General features: G+C 36.6%; 1 protein-coding gene across 3 annotated transcripts in view; it reads left to right on the top strand.

Annotated features, from left to right (window-relative positions):
* TDRD3 (tudor domain containing 3) overlaps positions 1-26,210 on the top strand; it is a 217,708-nt gene that overhangs the window by 65,912 nt on the left and 125,586 nt on the right. For 2 of the 3 annotated variants that reach the window (XM_070380216.1, XM_070380217.1), the window contains one exon: positions 4,277-4,342. The exons of the other annotated variant lie outside the window; for it this stretch is intronic. In XM_070380216.1, the coding sequence (XP_070236317.1) occupies positions 4,277-4,342 (66 nt within the window). The remainder of the gene's footprint in view (positions 1-4,276; positions 4,343-26,210) is intronic. 3 annotated transcript variants of the gene reach the window in all.

The following is a 26,210-nucleotide window of genomic DNA, read 5'->3' as shown; positions in this document are numbered from 1 at the left end:
TGCAGAAAATACAGAAAAATAAGAAAGCCCAATAATTACTGTTAATGTTTTGATACATTTTTCTTCCCTAGCTCTCTCCCTTTACCAATCTGTTTAGCAGTGTCTTTTTTATAATTGAGATTGACTTTTAGATTTTTTTTGAAGAGTTATAAAAATTGTTTGAAGTACAGATGTGATTAAATGAATATTCTTTTTTCAATCTTGTGGTTACCCTAGTGGGAATTTTTTTCTTACTGCCTTTACAATCACAGTCTATTAAACAATGAAATTTATATGCTATGTTATATAATCAATGAAATTCAGAAGAGAATTACTGTCTGACAAATCCATTATGTCACTGCAAAGTAGGTTTAGCATAAAGCAGAAAGGGTGGCAACTGATAAGAACATATGAAATATAAATTAATATATAACTATAACTTTTTCTTTTCCAATTACTGAAAATTTTATTTATATAATTAAATGTGAATTTAAACATAGAATTTATATATTGAAATTTATCATTTTTTTAGCAGCTTGCAGTTTTATTCAGTAAGACAAACAGGTTTTTTAGAAATTATGTGTGTTACCCATGACTACAGATGGGGATATTTATTAGACATTTTATCTTTCCTTGACTTGCACCCAAATTAGTGAATTTTATTTTCAGAAAATGTTACAAAGAATCCCAGTTTATTTCTTTGTTCACTAAAAGCAAAAGACCTAAATAGGAAAAAGGCTTTGTGACAGTCTTCTCTTCTTATTGATATTTATATATGTAGGTAAATAGCATTGAGCTATCTAAAAATTGGGTAAGAAACTAAATAAAATAAGTCAACACAAAGTATTTGACCTGGTATACATAAGAGGTACATGATGATTATTAGTGAATTAACTTGTCTTTATAATTTTCTTTAAAATATATAAATAGTCCAGTCCAAAGCTATCATGCTGTGTAATAGAATTAAAGAAATACTTTTAATAAGGATGAAGTCTATACCAGACAAGTAGTCTAATTTTCAAGTTCTTAAACTTTGAAGTAAAATCAGTCACATACAGTATTTCTGTTGAAATTTTTTAACTTTTGAGTGATTGCAGGATGTTAATCCCTAATTGAGAAAGACTTGCATTATTGATTTTTATATATAACTTACTACATATTGGGAGAATAATCCATGCACAAGCTTTCTTACCTTCTCTTCCTCCTATGGGGAACACACTGAATTTGTTCTTTTATCTAGCAGTGAACAAAGCAATAGTATGTATGTAGAGTGTTTCCTGCCCAGGAAAGTCCATTAGGCTTTTATTGGGCTGTTCAAAAATGTACTCTCTGCCTAGAATGCAACAAAATTCTAGACATCTCCCCTTGAAAGCAGGTGTTCACCATATCACATTGTTAATACAAATAATTTAGGCCGTGGGCCACATTTTCAGTTAGGGAATGGTTCTGGTACCAAGTTCCCAGATGCCAGCTTAGGGCCAACTTTGTAAGTGGGCCCTTCTAAAGGTAGCAGCCTTAGAGGTGCTATGTAACTCTTTTTAGCATGGATTAGTATGTTGAAAGGTGGGAGCTTTCTTAATTTTTACTCTGTAGAATGAGGAGTAAGGATTTTAAGAATAATATAGAAATTCAGCATGGAGTTTTGAATTCCTGCATTATTCAGAGCAAAATTAAGTGATAGTCTAGTCTTAAATTAGTAAATAATGTGTAATAGTAAAAATTTTAAAAGATTGTTTTAAAATTTCTTTTAATATTCTGTATAGTATAAAATGCTCTGCCAAATAGATACTCTGCTGAACTTTTTGAAGAAATAAGTCAGGAATGTTGTTTGTGTGTGCACACATGCATCTTATAGGTTAAATATTTCTCTTGAATAATTAGTTATTCACTATAAATGCATTTTTGGACCCAGCTATTCTAGTGATCCTGATATAATGGCATCTGAATCATAGAATTAACTTTGATTTTAGGATGTTTAAATATTTGGTAGGTCATTTTCATCTTGCTAAAAGAACAATGAAATAATCTTCCTTATATGTGTGTATGATACTTTAAAAGTTCTGTGAACTTTGACTACATTGTTTCTTTCAGCATGACAACAACTTTGGAAGATAGAATTGTTAATATATTTTTGATCTTATGGAGGAATAAATTATCTGGATTTAGAGAATTTCTGACATGTCATATTAGTTATAATATACAGTAAATTGAAGTTTAGAATTTTAGTCTAGTGCTTATTTCTATAATACTTTATATAAATGCCTCATTTTATTTTACATTTTATAACTAGTGATAAAATCAGAAATGAAGGACCATGATGTATCATAAAATTTGTATATATTCTGTTTCTTATATGTGTTTAAATATTTCAGCTTTTCTGTGACTTTCAAAATAGTGATTTTTTATGAACTTAGTTGTATTATTTACTTGTTACATGCATTCAGATAATAACAGTATGCATGTTTTATATTCAGTAAACATTATAGCTAACACTTATTAAATGCTTATTCTTTGTAAGTCATTGTGCTTAGTGCTTCACATGTATTATTTAATCTTCAAAACAGTGAAATGCCAGGATAAGAATTTTTTCCCCATATATTGCTTAGTATTTTCAAAGTAAAAATGCATGCAACTTGAGGTTTGGTTTATAGTTCTTTCACTCTGTTATTGGAGACTGTACAAAGGATAAATCTGAAACATTGTTAAATATTTGGATATGGGGCTTAGTTTGCCTGGGAGTTCCATTCAGTGAATTGTACTTTAGGAATGATCCTTGCATTACATTGAGAAATAAAAGTCATGGTAGTAAAAAGACTGGAAAGGATCTGTGAGGGTTGTATAATATGTATTCTTTTTTCTTAAGCTGACTGTATGTGGATATTTCAAGTGAAATTATATTATTGTAGGTATTCAAAGGCAATGGCACCCCACTCCAGTACTCTTGCCTGGAAAATCCCATGGACGGAGGAGCCTGGTAGGCTCCAGCCCATGGGGTCGCTAAGAGTTGGGCACGACTCAGCGACTTCGCTTTCACTTTTCACTTCTATGCATTGGAGAAGGAAATGGCAACCCACTCCAGTATTCTTGCCTGGAGAATCCCAGGGACAGAGGAGCCTAGTGGGCTGCCGTTTATGGGGTCGCACAGAGTCAGACACGACTGAAGCGACTTAGCAGCAGCAGCAGCAGCAGGTGTTCAAAGAAGACTATCCTATTTCTCTATGTGTTATCCTTTTATAAATAATACAGTAATTGTAATCATCTATTGATAGTATTTTTGCCTTAAGTCTAACATAAATTTCTCCCTTAAAATTTTTGTGATTAAATGCATTCTGAGTCTCTTTTCTCTTGCTCTTGAGACAATGAAGAGCTCTGTTTACTGTTATTTAAGGAATTAAAAAAAAGTACAAATTTAGTTATTGAACTAACCTCACTGTCTCAAGCATCAAGATAATTTCTTAGCTTAAATAATTAGGCCTTTTTCATGAGTAGTATTTAGTTTTCTTCTGAATAAATTTCTTACTATTCCTTTAGTTTTCACTTCTTAAGACTGAATCCTTAAAAATTTTATGTAGACTGTGTGTGTAGTTGAAGTTTTGTTTTTGCATCAGAAATGCTATAGCTTTGTTTATCTTAGTCCTTTTTATGTTTTGCTTTGGTTTGTTGAGTAATAGGTGCATCTGGATTTTCGTGTAGTCAGTCTTTTGTTCACCAGCTTCTATTTCTGAAATTTGTTTAATAAGCAAATGAAATGTTTTTACTACAGTACAGTCTTACTGTGACTTCCTGCTTTTGTAGTAAAGAATATTCTCTGGGATATTTGTATGTTATGTAGCTTTATGTTAGGAGTATCACAGCCTATAGAGTACTGTACTTTCATGTCTCTGCATATCAAAGTTATATAGAATTTAGTTGTCGAAAATATACTCTGTTTGTTCAAAGTAGTCATTTGGTTTTGGATTGTGACATTAATTTCTTACTAAGTCTATATAGTTTACATAAAATCAAGTTTTAGATTTTAATAAAAGGGTACCCAGAGAAATACTACCAGATGTAAGTAAGGCCTTATATATTACTGTTTAATTTACTGGTGTACTTTAAACAGTGTATATATGGGACTGAAAATGGTTGATTTTTACATATATAGATCTCATAATCAGTTGAAATACAAGCTACATTTAACATATAGTTAAATTCTGTTACTCAGACCTTAACTAATTTTATCTTTGTTTGTGAGTGAGATTAGATTTAGAGTCATTTTTTCTCTAATTTTATTTTAATAATAATATTTTTATTTTAGACAGACTTGAGAACAATTGGCAAGAAATTCCTCCCCAGTGACATCAATGGTGGAAAGGTAGAAAAGGTAAAGAAAATGTTAACTTCCTAAATTATGTTAAGTACAATAAATATGAACATCTACTAAATTATTGGGATTATTTTTTGTCAAGGAAGACTACAACTTCAAAATATTTTGGAGGGAACAAGTCACACAGTTATCATTTTAGTGACTTCCTATACATATGGAAAATTATTAAAACAAACTTTTAAACTTTTGGTGACTTTTCAACATTAAAAAAATACTCTTGTCTTAGGAATTATAACTGTGACACACTTATTTACGTGTGAGACTTACCAGATATTGGAATTCAGAGGACCTTTTTGTATCTTTTTATTTTAGTATCTGTTACCATATTTATTTAATGAACTTATTGATATAGGAGTATAAGATTGTGAGAGAATGTTAGGAACAGTTTGGCAAAGCTGTGCATTTGGTTACTGCTATCATTTTTCATAACTTAGGTATTTATGTTATGAATTTTTTCAGTGATTTTTTGAAATACAAGGATACAATTTTTGGATTTTAGATGCCAACTAGTCAGTCTTTTGGAGAAGGCAGTGGCACCCCACTCCAGTACTCCTGCCTGGAAGATCCCATGGATGGCAGAGCCTGGTAGGCTGCAGTCCATGGGGTCGCTAAGCGTGGGACACGACTGAGTGACTTCCCTTTCACTTTTCACTTTCACGCATTGGAGAAGGAAATGACAACCCATTCCAGTGTTCTTGCCTGGGGAATCCCAGGGACAGGGGAGCCTGGTGGGCTTCTGTCTGTGGGGTCGCACAGAGTCGGACATGACTGAAGCGACTTAGCAGCAGCAGCAGCAGTTAGTTTTTTACTTCTTATTCATTTATATTCAATTTCTTCTTTTTATTTGAAAATAATGCAAACTGTGTCAATCAAAAATTTTATATATGCTGTTGCTCACTTTTTGAATTATTAATGAACATCTTTATAATTTGAAATACTTTGAATGTGTATGTTTTGAGTTTGAGTAAGTATTCTTATCATTTTAATACTCACGTATTTAAGATAGTTGCTATACCTTAGATGTTTTAAATTTTAGATAATTTCAAAAAGTCTATAATGTATCAACATTTTTCACATTTTCTAAATGTTGGTCCTCATATGTGATAGGTGGTAATCATTTAGCTGGAAAGAGAACAAGAGTTTATAATCTGCCCTAGCTTTTGAAGCAGATACTCAAGAGAAGAGAGTTCTACAGACTCCTCAGCAATTCATTTTAATGTTTAACAATATTCTATGTAAGCGAATTTAATTGTAATTTAATCTAAATTTCTTATGTTGCAACTTAAGTCCATAATATCTTCTTTATCTTCCCTCAGGAAATGGAGAACATCTGGTTACCTTCCTTTGTGAATAATTCTTCATATACTTGAATCTTGTAAATGTCACTGCTACAGGTTCTTTTTTGTTAAAACCATCTATCTTGGTTCCTCTGTTTATTCTGTCTCCGGCGTTCCATTCATCTTCATTGCTCTTCTCAGAGTCCTCTCCAGTTCCTTGCATTTCATTTTCTGGTTATGGTAGTAGTTCTGACCTCAGTGTGCATCAGAGTCATCCTGAGGCCTGCTACAACACAGAGTGCCAGCTTCCCACCTCGCCCACTGCCATGTTTCTGACTCCACTGAACTGGGAAAGAGCCTGAGAATTTGTACTTTGAACAGGTTTCTGTGGGATGTTGATTCAGCCAATCTGGGAAATATACTTAGAAAACCTCTAGGGTGTAGAACTCCAAATTAGGCAGCAGTCTTGGACAGGTCTGATGAATGCAACAGTTCCTCACAGAAGAAGTAACTAGTATCAAAGCAGTGCCTGCATATCCTTACACTAGTCTATTTAAGAAAACTAGCATTCTGGATTATTGATTTTCCATTTTTTCTTTTTCTGTCTTTAAGGACTCTCAGAACCTACCACTGTTAAAAGCTCACAGGGAAAGGTACTGCGAGAGTTTTCTCTGCTTTCTCCATCTTCTCAGAGCATTTTTGCTTCAGAAAATTTTATAAGTAGTCTCTTTAGAATTTCCTTTGAATATAGCTAACAGCAATAAGATATAACTTAGAATATTTGAATCTAGAATTTTCTATACCAAATTTTATCCTTTGAATTATTCTTAATGCTCATGTGGCTTTAGTTTATGAGTAATAAGCCCTTTCACATGAAACAGAAATTGAGTGAGCCCTTTTCACATGAAACAAATCTCTGTTCCTCAGATTTGATTATATTTTCCCTTTCATTACCTGCTTCTGATACCAAATATAATTATCTTCACAGTATTAGTGAAGATGTTTTGAAAATTAATTTTAATAGAAGTTTTAGAAGCCAACCCACTGGAGTTACTCATTTGTCTTTGGTTAAAATTTCATACATTATATAAAAATATATCTCCAATACTTTGGCCACCTGATGTGAAGAACTGGCTCATTAGAAAAGACCCTGATGCTGGGAAAGATTGAAGGCAGGAGGAGAAGGGGACAACAGAGGATGAGATGGTGGGATGGCATCACCAACTCAATGGACATGAGTGTGAGCAAGCTCCGGGAGTTGGTGATGGACAGGGAGGCCTGGCGTGCTGCAGTCTGTGGGGGTCACAGAGTCGGACACAACTGAGCAACTGAACTGAACTGCTTTTAGGCAATAATAAATGTTTAAGTAATATATATTTTTGACATGAATTACTTGTGCTCTTTGTCTATAAAGTAAGACTAAAACAGTAAAAGTTACTTTATTTGTGCCTTTATTGGAATGCTTTATTATCCAGCACTTTAGCATGTTATTGGTGACAGAATCATTAAGACATGGCTCTAGACACTAAATTATGTATAACTGTTGCTTAAAATAAATTTTAAATAAAAATTTAAAATAAAATTTAGTTTAATCTGTGAATAAGATAAGCAGAGTATTTGAATAAGTAATCTACCTGTTCCTTGATCATGTCAGATTTTGGTATTAAATAATAATATTTTCTAATTTTCTTTTAATAATAATAAAAAAAAATGAATGAAAGAACTGGATTACCTAGTGATCTTCCAAACAAAACATGCTGGAAACTAATTGCAAAAACTAATTTAGAAAATTTAAAGTGTGAGATAGATTAGCTATCTCAGGAAGCAGAGACAGTTTTGATGAGCTTCAGATACAATGTGGAGAGGGAGAATAAAAAAATTCTGGTAACATACTGGATGGATACAGATTTTAGAATTTTTCAGCTGGACTTAAATCCTTATTCTTCCACTTATATTTTTGTGACTTCTGTAAAGTTATTTAATCTTGCCAGATTTTAATTTTCTCATCATTCAAATGCTGTCTCCTTTATGACATTGAAGAATTAAATGAAAACCTGTGTGACTACATTGTAAATGTAGTGCAATGTGTATGACAAATATTGAGCATTATGAGACATTTAGGATGGTGTTTTTGTCCTGGACATCTAAGAATGCATGAATATTTATTACCTGACTTGGGTATCTTGTTACTGAGAGATCTCCAAGTGAAAGTGAAAGTCGCTCAGTTGTGTCCAGCTCTTTGTGACCCCATGGACTATACAGTCCATAGAATTCTCCAGGCCAGAATACTGGAGTGGGTAGTCTTTCCCTTCTCCAGGTATCTCCCAACCCAGGAATTAAACTGGGGTCTCCTGCATTGCAGGCTGATACTTTACCAACTGAGCTATCAGGGAAAAACGGAATCCAGTAAATGAGGTAATGTGAATAGATGCTTCATTATTGACTGTGTTTTGGCCCCAATCCTAATGCAGAACTTTATTGCTTGAGCTAAGTTGATCTTAGTACAATGGAATCAAAGTAGGCCAGAGTCCTTCTCTGACAATTTCCACTAAGTTTTATGCCAGCCAGTGATATTACTACTTCTAAGAGAGACGAAGCCAAAGCAAAAGGAATTTGAGAGCATTTGCCCCAGCTTTAAGAAGCTAATACTTAATGAGCAAAAGAAGAGAGAAGGCTGTCTTTTTACAAGCTACTTCCATTAGTCAAGCGTGGGCGCTTTTAAAGGGCTGTAGTCCTGTGTCTTCCAACTCTCTTGGAAGCCTATTTATTAGGTCCAGGGCTCCATACAATGTACTAGAGATTCCTCAAGACAGAGGAGCAGTAATGCTTTTTAGAGGTAAATTAAAGGAATGTAGAGAAGAGTCTTCAAACTTCCTCTCCTGAGAAGTCAAAAGTAAATGCTTATGATGATGCTGTGTATTGTTATTATCATAATTAATAAGACTTAGATATGGCATTTTCAGCATTTGGAAAGGAGGCATGGAGAAGGCTATGGTTTGATAAGAGAGATGGCAGTAGTTAGGAGAAGACAGTTAATCCTGGAACACTGAATCGACATCTTTTTTGCTGTAAAGACAAACTGGGACCTTCAGAAGGGCATTGTTACCTAGAGTTTGAAACTTCAGTTTTAAATTCTATTAATTATCACTGATTATTTTGGGAGGAAGTAAGATGGCAAACTCTTGAGAGTCCCTTGGACTGCAAGGAGATCCAACCAGTCCATTCTGAAGGAGATCAGCCCTGGGATTTCTTTGGAAGGAATGATGCTAAAGCTGAGACTCCATTACTTTGGTCACCTCATGCGAAGAGTTGACTCATTGGAAAAGACTCTGATGCTGGGAGGGATTGGGGGCAGGAGGAGAAGGGGACGACAGAGGATGAGATGGCTGGATGGCATCACTGACTCGATGGACGTGAGTCTGAGTGAACTCTGGGAGTTAGTGATGGACAGGGAGGCCTGGCGTTCTGCAATTCATGGGGTCGCAAAGAGTCAGACACGACTGAGCGACTGATCTGATCTGATCTGAAGATGGCAAAAATTACAAGTTAACTTTGTTTTTAATTAATGTAATAGTTTTGTGCACATTTCTTTTCTCTTCCCTCCCATTCACTTTTTAATAGTATTTTGCAGTTCACATGTTTTCTCAATAAGGTTGCTCATAACTTTGATGCAAGGGTTTCAGACAAATTTAAAAAAGTGGTGAGAGTGAGAATATGATGACTTTTCTCCAGGCTTCTAAGCCTAAGCTAGATTTTCCTGTAGGCAGTTTGTGTTTAATTTTTAGGCCATAAAATTTTTTTAGCATGGAGCAATATGTGCCAGGAAAGCCATATGCTGCAATTTTTGAATTTTTCAGGGCAGGCTTTGTATTTCTAGATATGACAGGGCCGTAGAATATTTAGCTTCTCAGCTAAAAATCATGGAAAAAAGTCATGACAGAAAGGAAGTAAAACATATACTTACTATAAAATTGTTTAATATTTTTTGTATTCTTTTTCAAGTTTGATATTTTGCTTGTAGTTATTTTCATAGCTTTGCCTTTGAACCAAGATGTAGAAGTTAATTATAAAATATAGGTTAATGTAAAAATGCTTTATTACCAATCCAGGTATGTGAGGACTTTTATGCATTATTGTGGAGCCCTAACAGGAAAGGCTTTTCAGATCTGTGGGGTTTTTTCCATCTAAGTTCTAGGACTGACAGTTTGTATGTGCCTTTCTAAAGACCTAATTTTGGGGATAAAATTGACCTTCTCAAAGCCACAGCAACACCAACATCAACCACAAGATGGCTTCACTGGCTTAAAATTCAAACTGAATGCCCTCTTACTGACAGTATAGAACTTGGATGTTTTTAAAAAGAAAAATAATTGAAAAATGTTTTTAAGTTTTAATTTAAATAAATTGTATCATGTTTCATATGTTAATCTTTTATGTGCTAAATAATATGATTTACCAGTGTTTCTTTTAGTGAGTTATTAAAATTAAAAATGAATTTTTAATTTGAGAAGAAAATGATTACTGAAACTGATTTTACCATGCTTTATTTACAAGTGCTTATTGGTAGTTATTAGTAGGACTTCTGTGGAGTTTAAAAACAGTGCACAAAGCAATATGTATAGAATATATATTAGACTGATACTCTGATAATTGAAAAACAAACTGTTCATTTGTTTTAATTCTCTCAGAGAACAAACAGCTATAGAGGTGAAGGATGGAAATAGGAAAATGACACACTGGCAGGAGTGTTACTTTTGACTGGAGTCTCACAATGTTTTTCTTGTAATTGGTTGGCTGCAATTACTTTGATTGAATAAGAGCAAATTATGTGCTGTGCTATTACTTTGATGTATAAATCGATGCTTTTTCAGGCGATCTCAAGGGAAAACCTATTCAAGGTTATGGTCTTTTTGTCAGTTACTAGAAGGTGGTGATGGCACTCCACTCCAGTACTCTTGCCTGGAAAATCCCATAGACGGAGGAGCCTGGTAGGCTGCAGTCCAGGGGTCGCGAAGAGTCGGACACGACTGAGCAACTTCACTTTGACTTTTCACTTTCATGCATTGGAGAAGGAAATGGCAACCCACTCTAGTGTTCTTGCCTGGAGAATCCCAGGGACGAGGGGGCCTTGTGGGCTGCCGTCAGTGGGGTCGCACAGAGTCGGACACGACTAAAGTGACTTAGCAGCATCAGCAGCAACAGGCATTTAAAATGCCTTGTTTTTAAATTTTCTAAGGGGTAGAAACTTTTAGATCTTCTAGTATATACCATATTATGACTCAGAAAGTTTTTCTTTTATTATTATTTATTTATCTGTTTAAACTCTTGATGTATATGAATATCCCTTGAAAAATTTGAGATCAGGATTAGGGACTACCTTTCCAAAGCTATTTCTTTCAATTCCTTTTGCTTTTAACCTGTTTCCTTCTTGACCTTTTTAGTACAAGCCCCTAACTTACCTAGGAGAACTCTAGTTTTCGGTAAACACATCTCCTCTTTGTCTTTATTGAGAACCTACTTTATGACAGGTCCCATGTTAAATAATTTATCTGTGTAATCTTCAGAACAGCACTGAAAAGTAGAAATTATTATCAACTTTGGTTTTACTTTAGAGATTAGGGAATCACAGCTTGTCTAAAATCATAGTTTTTTGTTGCTATAGGACCTTAATAATTGCTATGTGAGTGGGATGTTCTTCTCTCAACTGCCTTGCAAACTGCTGTTTAGTCTTCAAATTCTAACTTGAATGCCATGTTCTTCTAATTTTCTTGGTCTCTTTTGAACAGAATGAATTTTTAAGAATTAATATTCCCATTGCCTGTTTTACCTACATGTTTTTAGTATGTAATAAATTTTATTATAGTTTTAGGATGTGTAATAGAAAGAAGACAGAGTTTGGTGTTAGGCATATCTTAGTTTGAATTCTAATTCTGCCTCTTCTGGCTGACTAACCTCTGTTAAAATACTTTGCTTTCAATTTTCCCATTTAAGACATGCAAATGATCCTAATATACTTTTTGGTTCTGGAGGTAAATTAACTTATGTAAAAATACTGCCACATTTTCTGGTGTATTTGCTAAGTGCTAAATAAATTATAGTAAAAAACTATGGTAAAAAAAAAAACACAGGAAATTTATTTATCAAACAATTTTTGAATGTATATTTGTGCTTAGTGCAGGGGCTTTGAGATCAACAGGACAATCCCTGCCTACTAATAAGAAATCAAGAAACCAACAGTTATCAGTATAGTAGAACAAATGCTGTGTATGTATAAGGAAGGGATGGCTATCTCAGCTTGACGAGCTTAGTGTGATGAGGTGGAGAGATTGCTTCTCTTGCTAGATTGTTAATTTTTAGGCTTGTAATTCTCAGTAAGAGAATTATAGGCAGATCCCTAATTGGGGGTATATTTAATATCTTAAAATGGGAAGGTATATTTGGTGTGTGTTTAAAGATAATATATGTATACACATTCATACACACATTATTTCTATTTTGATAATAAAGCTACCAAAGTAAGATTTTTTTGATACAAACTATAGAAAATAACATTTGACAAAATCTTCTTGGCTGATAAAAATATATGCAAGATAAATATAGATAACATTTATGATTCCTAGAACCTGAATCTTTTCCTTTGTTTGGGGGAGTTTCCCATTTTCAAAGTCTTTGTGGTGTAGAAGAAAATGCCAGTTGCTTTTCCCCAGCATCCTTTGCACCTATGCTGTGGACATGGACCTCAGCTCTATTAGTCAGGTATAGCTGCACAGGATATGGGTTAGTTGTACAGAAAAGCAGGAACCGTGGTTTTCTCTGGTAGTAGTAGAAGCTACAGCAAGATTGATAGCTACAGGAGTGCTGGGGTCAGTGTCCAGGGATTGATAGCACAAGGAATAGAGCTAGATGCTTGAGTGTGTTGAATCTAGCTTATTCCATCTTATGAATGTTGATTATCAGCATTTCTTCCCTGATTAGAGGTCAGTAGTTGAAATCAGCTATGTTGTTGTTCAGTCACTCAGTCGTGTCCAACTCTTTGTGACCCCATGGACTGCAGCATGCCAGGCTTCCCTGTCCTTCACCACCTCCTGGAGTTTGCTCGAACTCATGTCCATTGTGATGCCATCCAACCATCTTATCCTCTGTCATCCCCTTCTCCTCCTGCCTTCAATCTTTCCCAGCATCAGGGTCTTTTCCAGTGAGTCGGCTCTTTGCATCAGGTAGACAAAGTGTTGGAGCTTCAGCTTCAGCATCAGTCTTTCTAGTGAATATTCAGGGTTGATTTCCTTTAGGACTGACTAGTTTGAATTTAGCTATGGAAATTGGCAAATGCTACAAATTAGAGCTTCTTCTTTATTATTCATATCCGAAATTGTTTCATCACCACACCACTGCCATCAAACCAATTCTGTGGTTTGATTTTCAATTTTACTTGCTGTGAAACCTACAGACCTAGTTCTCTAATCTTCCTGCCACTTCTGTAAACTACCCAATGTCTTACTTTCAAAATGTTATGTAAATTACTTGAGCAATTTAAATATAATGTTTGATATATGCTAACATATATACTGGTGTATATATACCAGTAAAAGTCTTTGACTGTGTAGATCACAACAAACTGTGGAAAATTCTTCAAGAGATGGGAATACCAGACCACCTGACCTGCTTCCTAAGAAATCTGTATGCAGGTCAAGAAGCAACAATTAGAACCGGACATGGAACAACAGACTGGTTCCAAATTGGAAAGGAGTATGTCAAGGCTATATATTGTCACCCTGCTTATTTAACTTGTATGCAGAGTACATCATGCAAAATGCTGGGCTGGATGAAGCACAAGGTATAATCAAAATTGCTGGGAGAAATGCCAATAACCTCAGATACGCAGATGGTACTACCCTAATGGCAGAAAGTGAAGAAGAGCTGAAGAGCCTCTTGATGAAAGTGAAAGAGGAGAGTGAAAAATTTGGCTTAAAATTCAACATTCAGAAAACTAAGATCATGGCATCCAGTCCCATCACTTCATGGCACACAGATGAAACAATGGAAACAGTGACAGACTTTATTTTTCTGGGCTCTAAAATCACTGCACGTGGTGACTGCAGCCATGAAATTAAAAGAAAATTGATCCTTGGAAGAAAAGTTTTGACCAACCTAGACAACATATTAAAAAGCAGAGATGTTACTTGACCAACAAATGTTCATCTAGTCAAGGCTATGGTTTTTCCCGTGGTCATGTATGTATGTGAGAGTTGGACTTTAAAGAAAACTGAGCGCCAAAGAATTTATGCTTTTGAACTGTGGTGTTGGAGAAGACTCTTAAGAGTCTCTTGGACAGCAAGGAGATCAAACCAGTCAATCCTAAAGGAAGTCTGTCTTGACTGTTCATTGGAAGGACTGATGTTGAAGCTGAAACTCCAATACGTTGTCCACCTGATGTGAAGAACTGACTCATTGGAAAAGATCCTGATGCTGGGAAAGATTGAAGGCAGGAGGACAAGGGGATGACAGAGGATGAGATGGTTGGATGTAATCACCAACTTGATGGACATGAGTTTGAGCAAGCTTCGGGAGTTGGTGATGGACAGGGAAGCCTGTCGTGCTGCAGTCCATGGGGTCGCAAAGAGTGTGACTTGACTGAGTGACTGAACAGTTTGTCTGTTGTAACATGCTTCAGATAGCTCTAACGTATGTCCATTTGTAAGTATCTGATATTCATTGATTTTTCTCTTTTGTATAATAGTAAACGAATCCCTGGTGGCTCAGATGGTAAAGGTCTGCCTCCTATGCCGGAGATAGAAGTTTGATCCCTGGGTTAGGAGGATCCCCTGGAGACGGAAATGGCAACCCACTCCAGTATTCTTGCATGGAGAATCCCATGGACATAAGAGCCTGGCAGGCTCCAGTTCATGGGGTCCCAAAGAATCAGACACTACTGAGCAAATTCACTTTCCTTTCCTTTAAACTATTTAAACATACATAGTTTATTCATTTTCTTGTTGATGGATATTTAAATGTGTTTCTTTTTTTCCTCTTTTTTTCTTTAAATAATAGATGCAGTACTACTGCTTCTAGGAACAAACATATATTTTTCCTGGTGCACATTCCCTTATATTCTTAAGGGAATATAATGAGGAATTGAGTCATTATATGCTAGAATAAGCCAGCATTCAACTTTACCAGATAATGCCAAATTATTTTTCAAAATGGTTGTACTAATTTGTATTACCATCAGTAGTGTATGTAGATCCCATTGATCTGTGTCTTTTGTGGCACTTGATATTATGAAATTTTTATAATTTTGGGGTTTTAAAATATGTTATTCTTCTTCAGGCTATTCTGTTCCTAATGGCCCCCTTCCCCAAGAAAGATTTTACAATCAGATGATGAAGTTTGTTAAAATGGGTCAGAGTTTTGATTGAAATTGTGTTGAATCTGCATATGAGCTTAAAGACAGTTGATGTCTTTATGATTACTGTTAATAATTATTAGTGAAATGCTGGTTAGCTGCCTTTCTAAAGAGGAAAAAATAAAGGCCTTATATGTAGTATTTGCCACTATTTTTAATATAAAAATTCCTGCAATGGATGATTATAAGCTCTACCAGCCAACCTTTTTGACACCAGGGGTCAGTTTAGTGGAGGAGATGGTTTCAGGATGATTCTCTCTCATAAGTGGGGGGTGCAACCTAGATCCGTCACATGCACAGTTCACAGTTGGTTTCTTGCTCCTGTGGGAATCTCACGCCCCTGCTGATCTGGCAGGAGGTGGAGCTCAGTTGGTAATGCCAGTGTGGAGAGGAGCCTGACTGCAGTACATGGAGTCACTGAAGAGTTGGACACCACGTAGTGACTAAACAGCAGTAACTCTCGTTGCGGGGCACAGGCTCTGGGTGCATGGGCTTCAGCAGTTGTGATGCACAGACTCAGTAGTTGTGGCTCACTGGTCTAGGTGGGCTCTGGAATGCAGGCTCAGTAGTTATGGCACGTGGGCTTAGTTGCTCCACGGCACGTGAAATCTTCCCAGACCAAGGATTGAACCCGAGTCCCCTGCATTGGCAGGCGGATTCTTACCACTGTACCATTAGGGAAGCCCTTTGCAATTTATTTAAAGTATATAGGTTGTGTATCTTTAGCAGGCTTTATAACTGGAACTTCCTATTTTTGTTGCTGTAAATGTTATTTAAAAAAAAATACTGTTTTTTTCTCTGTTATTAGTACACAAAAGTTAACTGATAGTTGTATGTTAATTTTAAATTTGCTACCTTATTATTATTCTTCATTGAATATGAGTTTGAGCGAACTCTGGAAGATGGTGAAGAACAGGGAAGCCTGAGTTGGACAAAAGTTAGCTACTGAATAACAACAACTTATTGTTCTTGATAATATATCTGTGTATTCTTTTATGTTTTCTCTATAAACATGCCTTTTGACACTTCACATGAATGGAATCACATAATACATGCTTTGTTGTATTTGGCTTCTTTCACTTGGTGGTGGTTTAGTCACTATGTCATGTCTGACTCTTGAGACCTCATGGACTGTAGCCTGCCAGGCTCCTCTGTCCATGGAATTCTCCAGGCAAGAATACCGAAGTGGGTTGCCATTTCCTTCTCCAGGGGATCTTCCTGACCCAGGAATTAAACCTGGGTCTCCTGCATTGCAGGCAATTCTTTACTGACTGAACTGTGTGAATCTGTGATGTAAGCATGTGTCAGTAGTTTGTTACCATTTATTGCTCAGTAGCATTCCACTGTGTGGGCCTACTACTTCTTTCTTTCCACTCTAGAGTTGATGGACTTTGAGATTGGTGTGCATAGGTCTCTTGCTGTTTTTTTCATTTCTGTTGAAAGTGTGTTTTTATTATTATTACTCCTTAAATTGTTTACTTGCATCTTTACTCTTTGCTTCCTGGTCAGTCTTGCAGAGTATCAGTTTCATTAGACTTTGTAAAGAATCAGTGCTAGACTTTGTTAACCCTTATTATGTTTTTAGTTTGCTATTTCTTAATTTATCTTAATTTTCTTCTTTCTTGTACCTTATTTGAATTCATTCTGTTCTTTTTGCATCTGGTTACTTTAACTCATTATTTTCCTTTATTTTCTAACATAAGCATCTAGAGGCTATTAATTTTTCTTCTACCACTGGTTTAACTATATTTCAATGGTTTTATACATGTTATTTTCAATATCAATCAGTCCTAAATATAAGTTTATATTAAGATTTATATTAAGATTTAAGATTTCTTTTAATTGTAGAACATCACCTTTTTTTCTTTCTGTTACAGATTTCTAATTCAGTTATATTGTGATCAGAGAATTTTGACTGACAGATAGCTGTATTTGCAGTTTTGTAGAGGTTTACATTCTTTCTGGAGTTATTTCTCCATTGATCTCCAGTAGCATATTTGGCACCTACCGACCTGGGGAGTTCCTCTTTCAGTATCCTATCATTTTGCCTTTTCATACTGTTCATGGGGCTCTCAAGTCAAGAATACTGAAGTGGTTTGCCATTCCCTTCTCCAGTGGACCACATTCTGTCAGACCTCTCCACCATGACAAGCCTGTATTGGGTGGCCTCACAGGCATGGCTTAGTTTCACTGAGTTAGACAAGGTTGTGGTACTAGTGTGATTAGATTGACTAGTTTCTGTGAGTATGGTTTCAGTGTGTCTGCCCTTTGATGCCCTCTTGCAACACCTATCAGCTTACCTGGGTTTCTCAGTGGAGAAATAACTCCAGAAAGAATGAAGGTATGGAGCCAAAGCAAAAACAATACCCAGTTGTGGATGTGACTGGAAATAGAAGCAAGGTCCGATGATGTAAAATGAGCAATATTGCATAGGAACCTGGAATGTCAGGTCCATGAATCAAGACAAATTGGAAGTGGTCAAACAAGAGATGGCAAGAATGAACATCAATATTCTAGGAATCAGCGAACTAAAATGGACTGGAATGGGTGAATTTAACTCAGATGACCATTATATATCTACTACTGTGGTCAGGAATTCCTCAGAAGAAATGGAGTAGCCATCATGGTCAACAAAAGAGTCCAAAATGCAGTACTTGGATACAATCTCAAAAATGACAGAATGATCTCTGTTCATTTCCAAGGTGAACCATTCAGTATCACAGTAATCCAAGTCTATGCCCCAACCAGTAATGCTGAAGAAGCTGAAGGTGAATGGTTCTATGAAGACCTATAAGACCTTTAGAACTAACACCTAAAAAAGATGTCCTTTTCATTATAGGGGACTGGAATGCAAAAGTAGGAAGTCAAGAAACACCTGGAGTAACAGGCAAATTTGGCCTTGGAATACAGAATGAAGCAGGGCAAAGACTAATAGAGTTTTCCCAAGAAAATTCACTGGTCATAGCAAACACCTCTTCCAACAACACAAGAGAAGACTCTACACATGGACATCACCAGATGGTCAACACTGAAATCAGATAGATTATATTCTTTGCAGACAAAGATGGAGAAGCTCTATACAGTCAACAAAAACAAAACCAGGAGCTGACTGTGGCTCAGATCATGACTCCTTATTGCCAAATTCAGATTTAAATTGAAGAAAGTAGGGAAAACCACTAGACATTCAGGTATGACCTAAATCAAATCCCTTATGATTATACAGTGGAAGTGAGAAATAGATTTAAGGGACTAGATCTGATAGATAGAGTGCCTGATGAACTATGGACTGAGGTTCGTGACGTTGTACAGGAGACAGGGATCAAAACCATCCCCATGGAAAAGAAATGAAAAAAAGCAAACTGGCTGTTTGAGGAGGCCTTACAAATAGCTGTGAAAAGAAGAGAAGTGAAAAGCAAAAGAGAAAAGGAAAGATATAAGCATCTGAATACAGAGTTCCAAAGAATAGCAAGAAGAGATAAGAAAGCCTTCCTCAGCAATCAATGCAAAGAAATATAGGAAAACAACAGAATGGGAAAGACTAAAGATCTCTTCAAGAAAATTAGAGATACCAAGGGAACATTTCATGCAAAGATGGGCTTGATAAAGGACAGAAAGGGTATGGACCTAACAGAAGCAGAAGATATTAAGAAGAGGTGGCAAGAATATACAGAAGAACTGTACAAAAAAGATCTTCACAACCCAGATAATCAACGATGGTGTGATCACTCACCTAGAGCCAGACATCCTGGAATGTGAAGTCAAGTGGGCCTTAGAAAGCATCACTACGAACAAAGCTAGTGGAGGTGATGGAATTCCAGTGGAGCTATTTCCAATCCTGAAAGATGATGCTGTGAAAGTGCTGCACTCAATATGCCAACAAATTTGGAAAACTCAGCAGTGGCCACAGGACTGGAAAAGGTCAGTTTTCATTCCAATCCCAAAGAAAGGCAATGCCAAAGAATGCTCAAACTACCGCACAATTGCACTCATCTCACACGCTAGTAAAGTAATGCTCAAAATTCTCCAAGCCCGGCTTCAGCAATACATGAACCGTGAACTTCCAGATGTCAAGCTGGTTTTAGAAAGGGCAGAGGAACCAGAGATCAAATTGCCAGCATCCGCTGGATAATGGAAAAAGCAAAACAGTTCCAGAAAAACATCTATTTCTGCTTTATTGACTATGCCAAAGCCTTTGACTGTGTGGATCACAGTAAACTGTGGAAAATTTTTAAAGAGATGGGAATATCAGACCACCTGACCTGCCTCTTGAGAAACCTATATGCAGGTCAGGACATGGAACAACAGACTGGTTCCAAATAGGAAAAGGAGTACGTCAAGGCTGTATATTGTCACCCTGTTTATTTAACTTATATGCAGAGTACATCATGAGAAATGCTGGGCTGGAAGAAGCACAAGCTGGAATCAAGATTGTCGGGAGAAATACTGATAACCTCAGATATGCAGATAACACCACCCTTATGGCAGAAAGTGAAGAGGAACTAAAAAGCCTCTTGATGAAAGTGAAAGTGGAGAGTGATAAAGTTGGCTTAAAGCTCAACATTCAGAAAACGAAGATCATGGCATCTGGTCCCATCACTTCATGGGAAATAGATGGGGAACAGTGGAAACAGTGTCAGACTATGTTTTTTTGGCTCCAAAATCACTGCAGATGGTGACTGCAGCCATGAAATTAAAAGACGCTTACTCCTTGGAAGGAAAGTTATGACCAACCCAGATAGCATATTGAAGAGCTGAAACATTACTTGGCCAACAAAGGTCCGTCTAGTCAAGGCTATGGTTTTTCCAGTGGTCATGTACAGATGTGAGAGTTGGACTGTGAAGAAAGCTGAGCGCTGAAGAATTGATGCTTTTGAACTGTGATGTTGGATAAGACTCTTGAGAGTCCCTTGGACTGTGAGGAGATCCAACCAGTCCATTCTGAAGGAGATCAGCCCTGGGATTTCTTTGGAAGGAATGATGCTAAAGCTGAAACTCCAGTACTTTGGCCACCTCATTTGAAGAGTTAACTCATTGGAAAAGACTGTGATGCTGGGAGGTATTGGGGGCAGGAGGAGAAGGGGACGCCAGTGGATGAGATGGCTGGATAGCATCACTGACTTGATGGTGTGAGTCTGAGTGAACTCCGGGAGATGGTGATGGACAAGGTGGCCTGATATGCTGCAATTCATGGGGTCGCAAAGAGTCGGACACAACTGAGCAACTGAAGTGAACTGAACTGAGAGGCTTATATTATGGCTTGATATATGTTTATAAATTTCACGTGGTGCTTCAGCAAAATGTTTTATTTCCTAGTTCTTAGGTTTGCAGTTCTATGTAAATTCTCTAGGTTAGGCTTACTGTTTTGTAGTGTGTGTTTTATAATTCTAAATTCTCAACTCCTTGTTAGAGTCTTAAGTTTCTGAAAAAGTATTTTTGTGATTCTCAGGTTTCATGGCTTATTTCATTGTATCATGATATTTTCTTATAATTTTATGTTTCTTTATCTTTCTGCATGGGTCTCTTGGGCATTTGAATCATGAAATCTGGTAGTAGGGCTTATGGAGTTACTCTGGTGCTATTAATTTACAGTGAATTAAGATTCTGGGTAAGGTTAACTTTGTTACTTTTCCACTAGCCCAAAGCTGAGGCTTCTCTGGAGGCTTATTTCATTGTTGTTTTTCTATAATTTTATGTTTCTATCTTTCTGCAGATCTTCATTTGAATCTGAAATCTGGAAAATGTTTTCCAGATTGGGAGTTACTGTAGATGCCTACATGGGTAACATGAGAAAAGTTATAAAATTTCTAACATTGTAATAAACAGTTCTCTTTTGTTCCCATTTTATTGAGTCTGATACCATCCTTACAAAAGTAGAGGGTTTCTAACATTGAATAAATAATACTATTTTTTTCTGATTTTATTGAGTCTTACCATCCTTACAGTATTTTATTATCAAGTTTTATAAAAATGATACTGAGTTATTTTGACAGAGCAAAGAATCAGTAAGAAGGAGGGCATCATAGAAATGTATCCTTCAGGCTTTTAAAGCAACTAAAGGGAGAACCAATATTTCATATTTCAAGGCAACTTGAAATGATCCAGATGCTTGGATCCTCAGGTAGGGATGTGAATAGTCTAGCAAAAACTTCTCAATACAAATATGAGCATATGAAAAAATGAGCTTCTCAAAATCTCTACTGATACCACAGGAAATGCTTTCAGAAGTAGTGACTAAGTAAAGAAAAATAAATTGTGATTTTAACTACTTAAAAAGGACTGTGGAGGATGAAACTTCTTTATTCTCTTAATTTTAACACACTTAGCAATAATGATGGAAGATTTAACAGAACTTAATCACACTGTCTTCAAGAAAATTAGAGATACCAAGGGAACATTTCATGCAAAGATAGGCACAATAAAGGACAGAAATAGTATGAACCTAACAGAAGCAGAAGATATTAAGAAGAGGTGTCAAGAATACACAGAAGAACTGTACAAGAAAGATCTTCATGACTCAGATGACCATGATGGTGTGATCACTGACCTAGAGCCAGACATCCTGGAATGCAAAGTCAAGTGAGCCTTAGCAAGCATCACTACGAACAAAGCTAGTGGAGGTGATGGAATTCCAGTTGACCTATTTTAAATCCTAAAAGATGATGTCGTGAAAGTTCTGCACTCAATATGCCAGCAAATTCGGAAAACTCAGGAGTGGCCACAGGACTGGAAAAGGTCAATTTTAATTCCAGTCCCAAAGAAAGGCAGTGCCAAAGAATGTTCAAACTACCGCACAGTTGCACTCATGTCACATGTTAGCAAAGTAATGCTCAAAATTCTCCAAGCCAGGCTCCAACAGTGCATGAATCAAGAACTTCCAGATGTTCAAGCTGAATTTAGAAAAGGCAGAGGAACCAGAGATCAAATTGCCAACATCCATTGGATTTTCGAAAAAGCAAGAGAGTTCCAGAAAGCATCTACTTTCACTTCATTGACTATTAAGGCCTTTGACTGTGTTGATCACAACAAATTGTTGAAAATTCTTCAAGAGATGGTAATACCAGAACACCTGACCTGCCTCTTGAGAAATCTGTATGCAGGTCAGGAAGCAACAGATAGGATTGGACATGGAGCAAAGGACTGGTTCCAAATTGGGGAAGGAGTAGGTCAAGGCTGTATGCTGTCAACCTGCTTATATGTCTTATTTGCAGAGTACATCATGCAAAATGCCAGGCTGGATGAAGGACAAGCTGGAATCAAGGTTGCTGGGTGATACCTCAGATATGCAGATGAAACCACCCTTATGGCAGAAAGTAAAGAAGAACTAAAGAGCCTCTTGATGAAAGTGAAAGAGGGGAGTGAAAAAGTTGGCTTAAAACTCAGCGTTCAAAAAACTAAGATCATGACATCTGGTCCCATCACTTCATGGCAAATAGATGGGGAAACAGTGGAAACAGTGACCAACTTTATTTTTTTGGGCTCCAAAATCACTGTTGATGGTGACTGCAGCTATGAAATTAAGACGCTTCTTGGAAGAACAGCTATTTCTAGCTTAGACAGCATATTGAAAAGCAGAGGCATTACTTTGCTGACAAAGGTCCCTCTAGTCAGAACTATGGTTTTTCCAGTAGTCATGTATGGATATGAGTTGGACCATAAATCTGAGCAACAAAGAATTGATACTTTTGAACTGTGGTGTTGGAAAAGACTCTTGAGAGTCCCTTGGACTGCAAGAAGATCCAACCAGTCTATCCTAAAGGAAATCAGTTTTAACTATTCATTGAAAGGACTGATGCTGAAGCTGAGACTCTAATGCTTTGGCCACTTGATGCGAAGAGCTGACTCATTTCAAAATACCCTGATGCTGGGAAAGATTGAAGGCAGGAGGAGAAGGGGATGACTGAGGATGAGATGGTTGGATGGCATCACAGACTTGATGGACTTGAGTTTGAGTAAGCTTCAGGAACTGGTGATGGACAGGGAGGCCTGGCGTGCTGCAGTCCCTTGCATCACAAAGGATCGAACACAACTGACTGACTGAACTGAACTGAATCATACTCAGGAAGTTCTTTGTTTACGACCCTCTTACAGGGTTGACAGAAATTGTGATGCTTATGTTGTTAGGTATTGATAAATTCATTCCTCAAGGAAGTTGATAAAAGTATAAAAAGAAATGGCTGGAAGATTTTTCATAGTATCATAGAATGTCTAAGTTTAAATAATTTCCTTACCTGTGTTCAGACCATAGGTATGTGGTTCTATGTCATCCAAACTTTGAAGAGTCTTATTGTAAATAAGAACATTATTTAACATGATCAATAAATTGATAAACTAATACAGTCATTTAAATCTGATATTCCATATTAATTGACATGGCTAGAGTTCAGATGGCATAGATGACAAAGACACAGATGTCTATCAACCAAAGGAAAGGAAGGAATGAAGCCTAGATGATTTCTTTTTGGCCTCAGAGAATATTTCCAGTATATACCTCATATTGTTTATTAGAATTAGAGCTCTTTATTCTTAAATATTGAAATTTTTGCAATAATTTCTTTAACTTGCTCCTTCTTGCTCATGTAAAGGTGAAAATCAAATGTTAAAGAAATCTTGGGCAAAAAGTAGTCCTTGTTTGTTATTCCTTTCATTTAAATTGGATATCTTTTTTTACTTTACGGTTGCTCTTGACACTAGTTGAAGAAGGATTTGAAAGTTAGTTCTTTTCTTATATGATATTATACATGTTTCAATGCCATCCTCCCAAATCATCCCACCCTCTCCCACAGAGTCCAGTCCAGGTTCGATGCAGGATACAGGATGCTTGGGGCTGGTGCACTGGGATGACCCAGAGGGATGGTACGGGGAGGGAGGTGGGAGGGGGGTTCAGGATGGGGAGCACGTGTACACCCATGGTGGATTCATGTTGATGTATGGCAGAACAATACAATATTGTAAAGCAATTAACCTCCAATTAAAATAAATCAATTTAAAATAAAATAAAGTCATTGAGTTTTGTGGATGCTTTTAGATACAGGGTTAAAGCTAGGATTTAGAATATTTGCATTTTATTCTGTGTTTTATTTAGATTTAGTACTTTCCTATTTTTTGACTGCTTTGTGTAATTAATTGTATATTATACACATTAAAATGAAAAAATCATTTTATCTGATCTTTTATTTATATTTTAGAATCTTTCCGAATTGTGTGGAATTAGTCTTAAGACCTATTGTTTCAAATTGAGAATCGAAAAGACTGTAATTCAGGAGTTTCTCAGGAGAGTCTAATAAATAGTTCCTCCTTTTTTATTTTGGTTTTGAATTGATGGAGAAGGAAAAAAGTGGCAAATGTGGGCCAAAATGTGCTGTGCTTAGTTGCTTAGTCGTGTCTCAGTCTATGCGGCCCCATGGACTGTAGCCCGCCAGACTCCTTTGTCTATGGGATTTCCCAGGCAGGAATACTGCAGTGGGTAGCCATTTTCTACTCCAGGAATCCTCCTGATCAACTTTATCATTGACAAAAATTAATTTGGAAGATATAGCTTGGTAGGAGGGACAAATGGATACATTAATTGAAGCACAAACCTGGCAGATTTATACATTCACTATGGCAATGCCAGTCCAGTGAAGAGGCTGAATAGGTACCTCCTCCTCTTCAGGGTCCCTACTTAGATCCCAAGAAATGAAGGGTGATGATGAGCCCAAAATATACAGTATATTCTTCCCAATCAGATAAGTAATTCCATAAATGGGTATGTTAGTCTTCTGAGGCTTTTGTATCAAATTCCCACAAACTTGGTGGCATACAATAACAGAGATTTATTCTTTCATAGTCTGTGAGCCAGAAGTCTGAAATCAAGGTGTCAGAAGGGTTGGTTCCTTGTGGAGGCTCTGAAGGAGAGTCTGTTTTATGCTCCTCTCATAGCTTTCAGTAGCTGTGGGCAGTCTTTGGTGTTCTTTGGCTCCTAGATGTGTAACTCCAACTGCTGCCTCCATTTTTTTCCTTCAACGGCCTTTGTACCCGGTGTCTTTGTGTTTATTTCTCCTTGTCTTCTGAAGACACTCATCATTGTGTTTCTCCTAATCCAGGATCATCTAATCTTTAGATACTGATCTTAATTAGATATATTAGAAAAGTCCCTTTTCCCAAATAGGACTATGTTTACAGGTTTCATGTGGACCCATCTTTTGGCAGGGCCACTATTTAATTCATTAAATGAGATGAAGAGGCTGAGAGTTGGAGTGAAAGTGAAGAAAGTAGAAGTTTCTCACTTGTGTCTGACTCTTTGTGACCCCACGGACTGAACAGTCTGTGGAATTCTCCAGGCCAGAATACTGGATTGGGTAGCTGTTTCTTCTCCAGGGGATCTTCCCAACCCAGGGATCGAACCCAGGTCTCCTGAATTGCAGTCAGATTCTTTACCAGCTGAGCCACCAGGAAAGCCAAGAGTTGGAGTAATGAAATAAACTTGCTGCTTGCTAGGAAACATGGAGTTGGGAGCAAGTGTTCTTCCCTAGCACTGCTAGCTTTTTGTTCTCATGATCAGTCAGTTGTAGGAGATGAGCAAAAACAGTCCTGTTCTGTGTGGTTGGCATTGTTTTCAATTTGTGTTTCTTTGGCAGAATCTTTTAAAGCCACATTTTCATTTTTGTGATCATTAATGGTTAAAACTAGGTCATATTACCAGTATATTCATTTAACTGCACGCAAATAAATGTCAGTTTGTCACAGAACATTGGAAACAAACAAACCAGTGAAGGTGCCATGTCAATACCCATGTGATGTAGATTTTCCCAAATTCTATTAAGATGCCTTGTGACTGTAAACCATATGGACTGAGTGAGGGTGCCCTTGTTGCTCTGATTATGAAGTATTAATAATATTTAATTTCTTTGTTCCTAAAAATTAAATAGAAACAGTTGTTTTCATCCCACACTTAAGTGAATGTATACTCCGTAGAATCATTTTGGTTCACATAGATCTAGATCTTCACTGATGGTCTAATAGAACTTTTTGCAGTGATGTAGGACAGTCTGTTTCTCTATTATGCAGGTATAGAATAATCAAAATGTGATCTGTGTGACTGAAGAATTGAACTTTTAATTTCACTAAATGTTAATTAATTTAAATGTAAATTTAAAAAGTTTTATATGGTTAGTGGACTCTGTTGGACAGCAAAAGCTAAACATAT

This window comes from Bos mutus, chromosome 12, assembly GCF_027580195.1.
Source record: "Bos mutus isolate GX-2022 chromosome 12, NWIPB_WYAK_1.1, whole genome shotgun sequence".
NCBI lineage: Eukaryota > Metazoa > Chordata > Mammalia > Artiodactyla > Bovidae > Bos > Bos mutus.
This window is presented reverse-complemented; position numbering and strand designations above follow the sequence as displayed.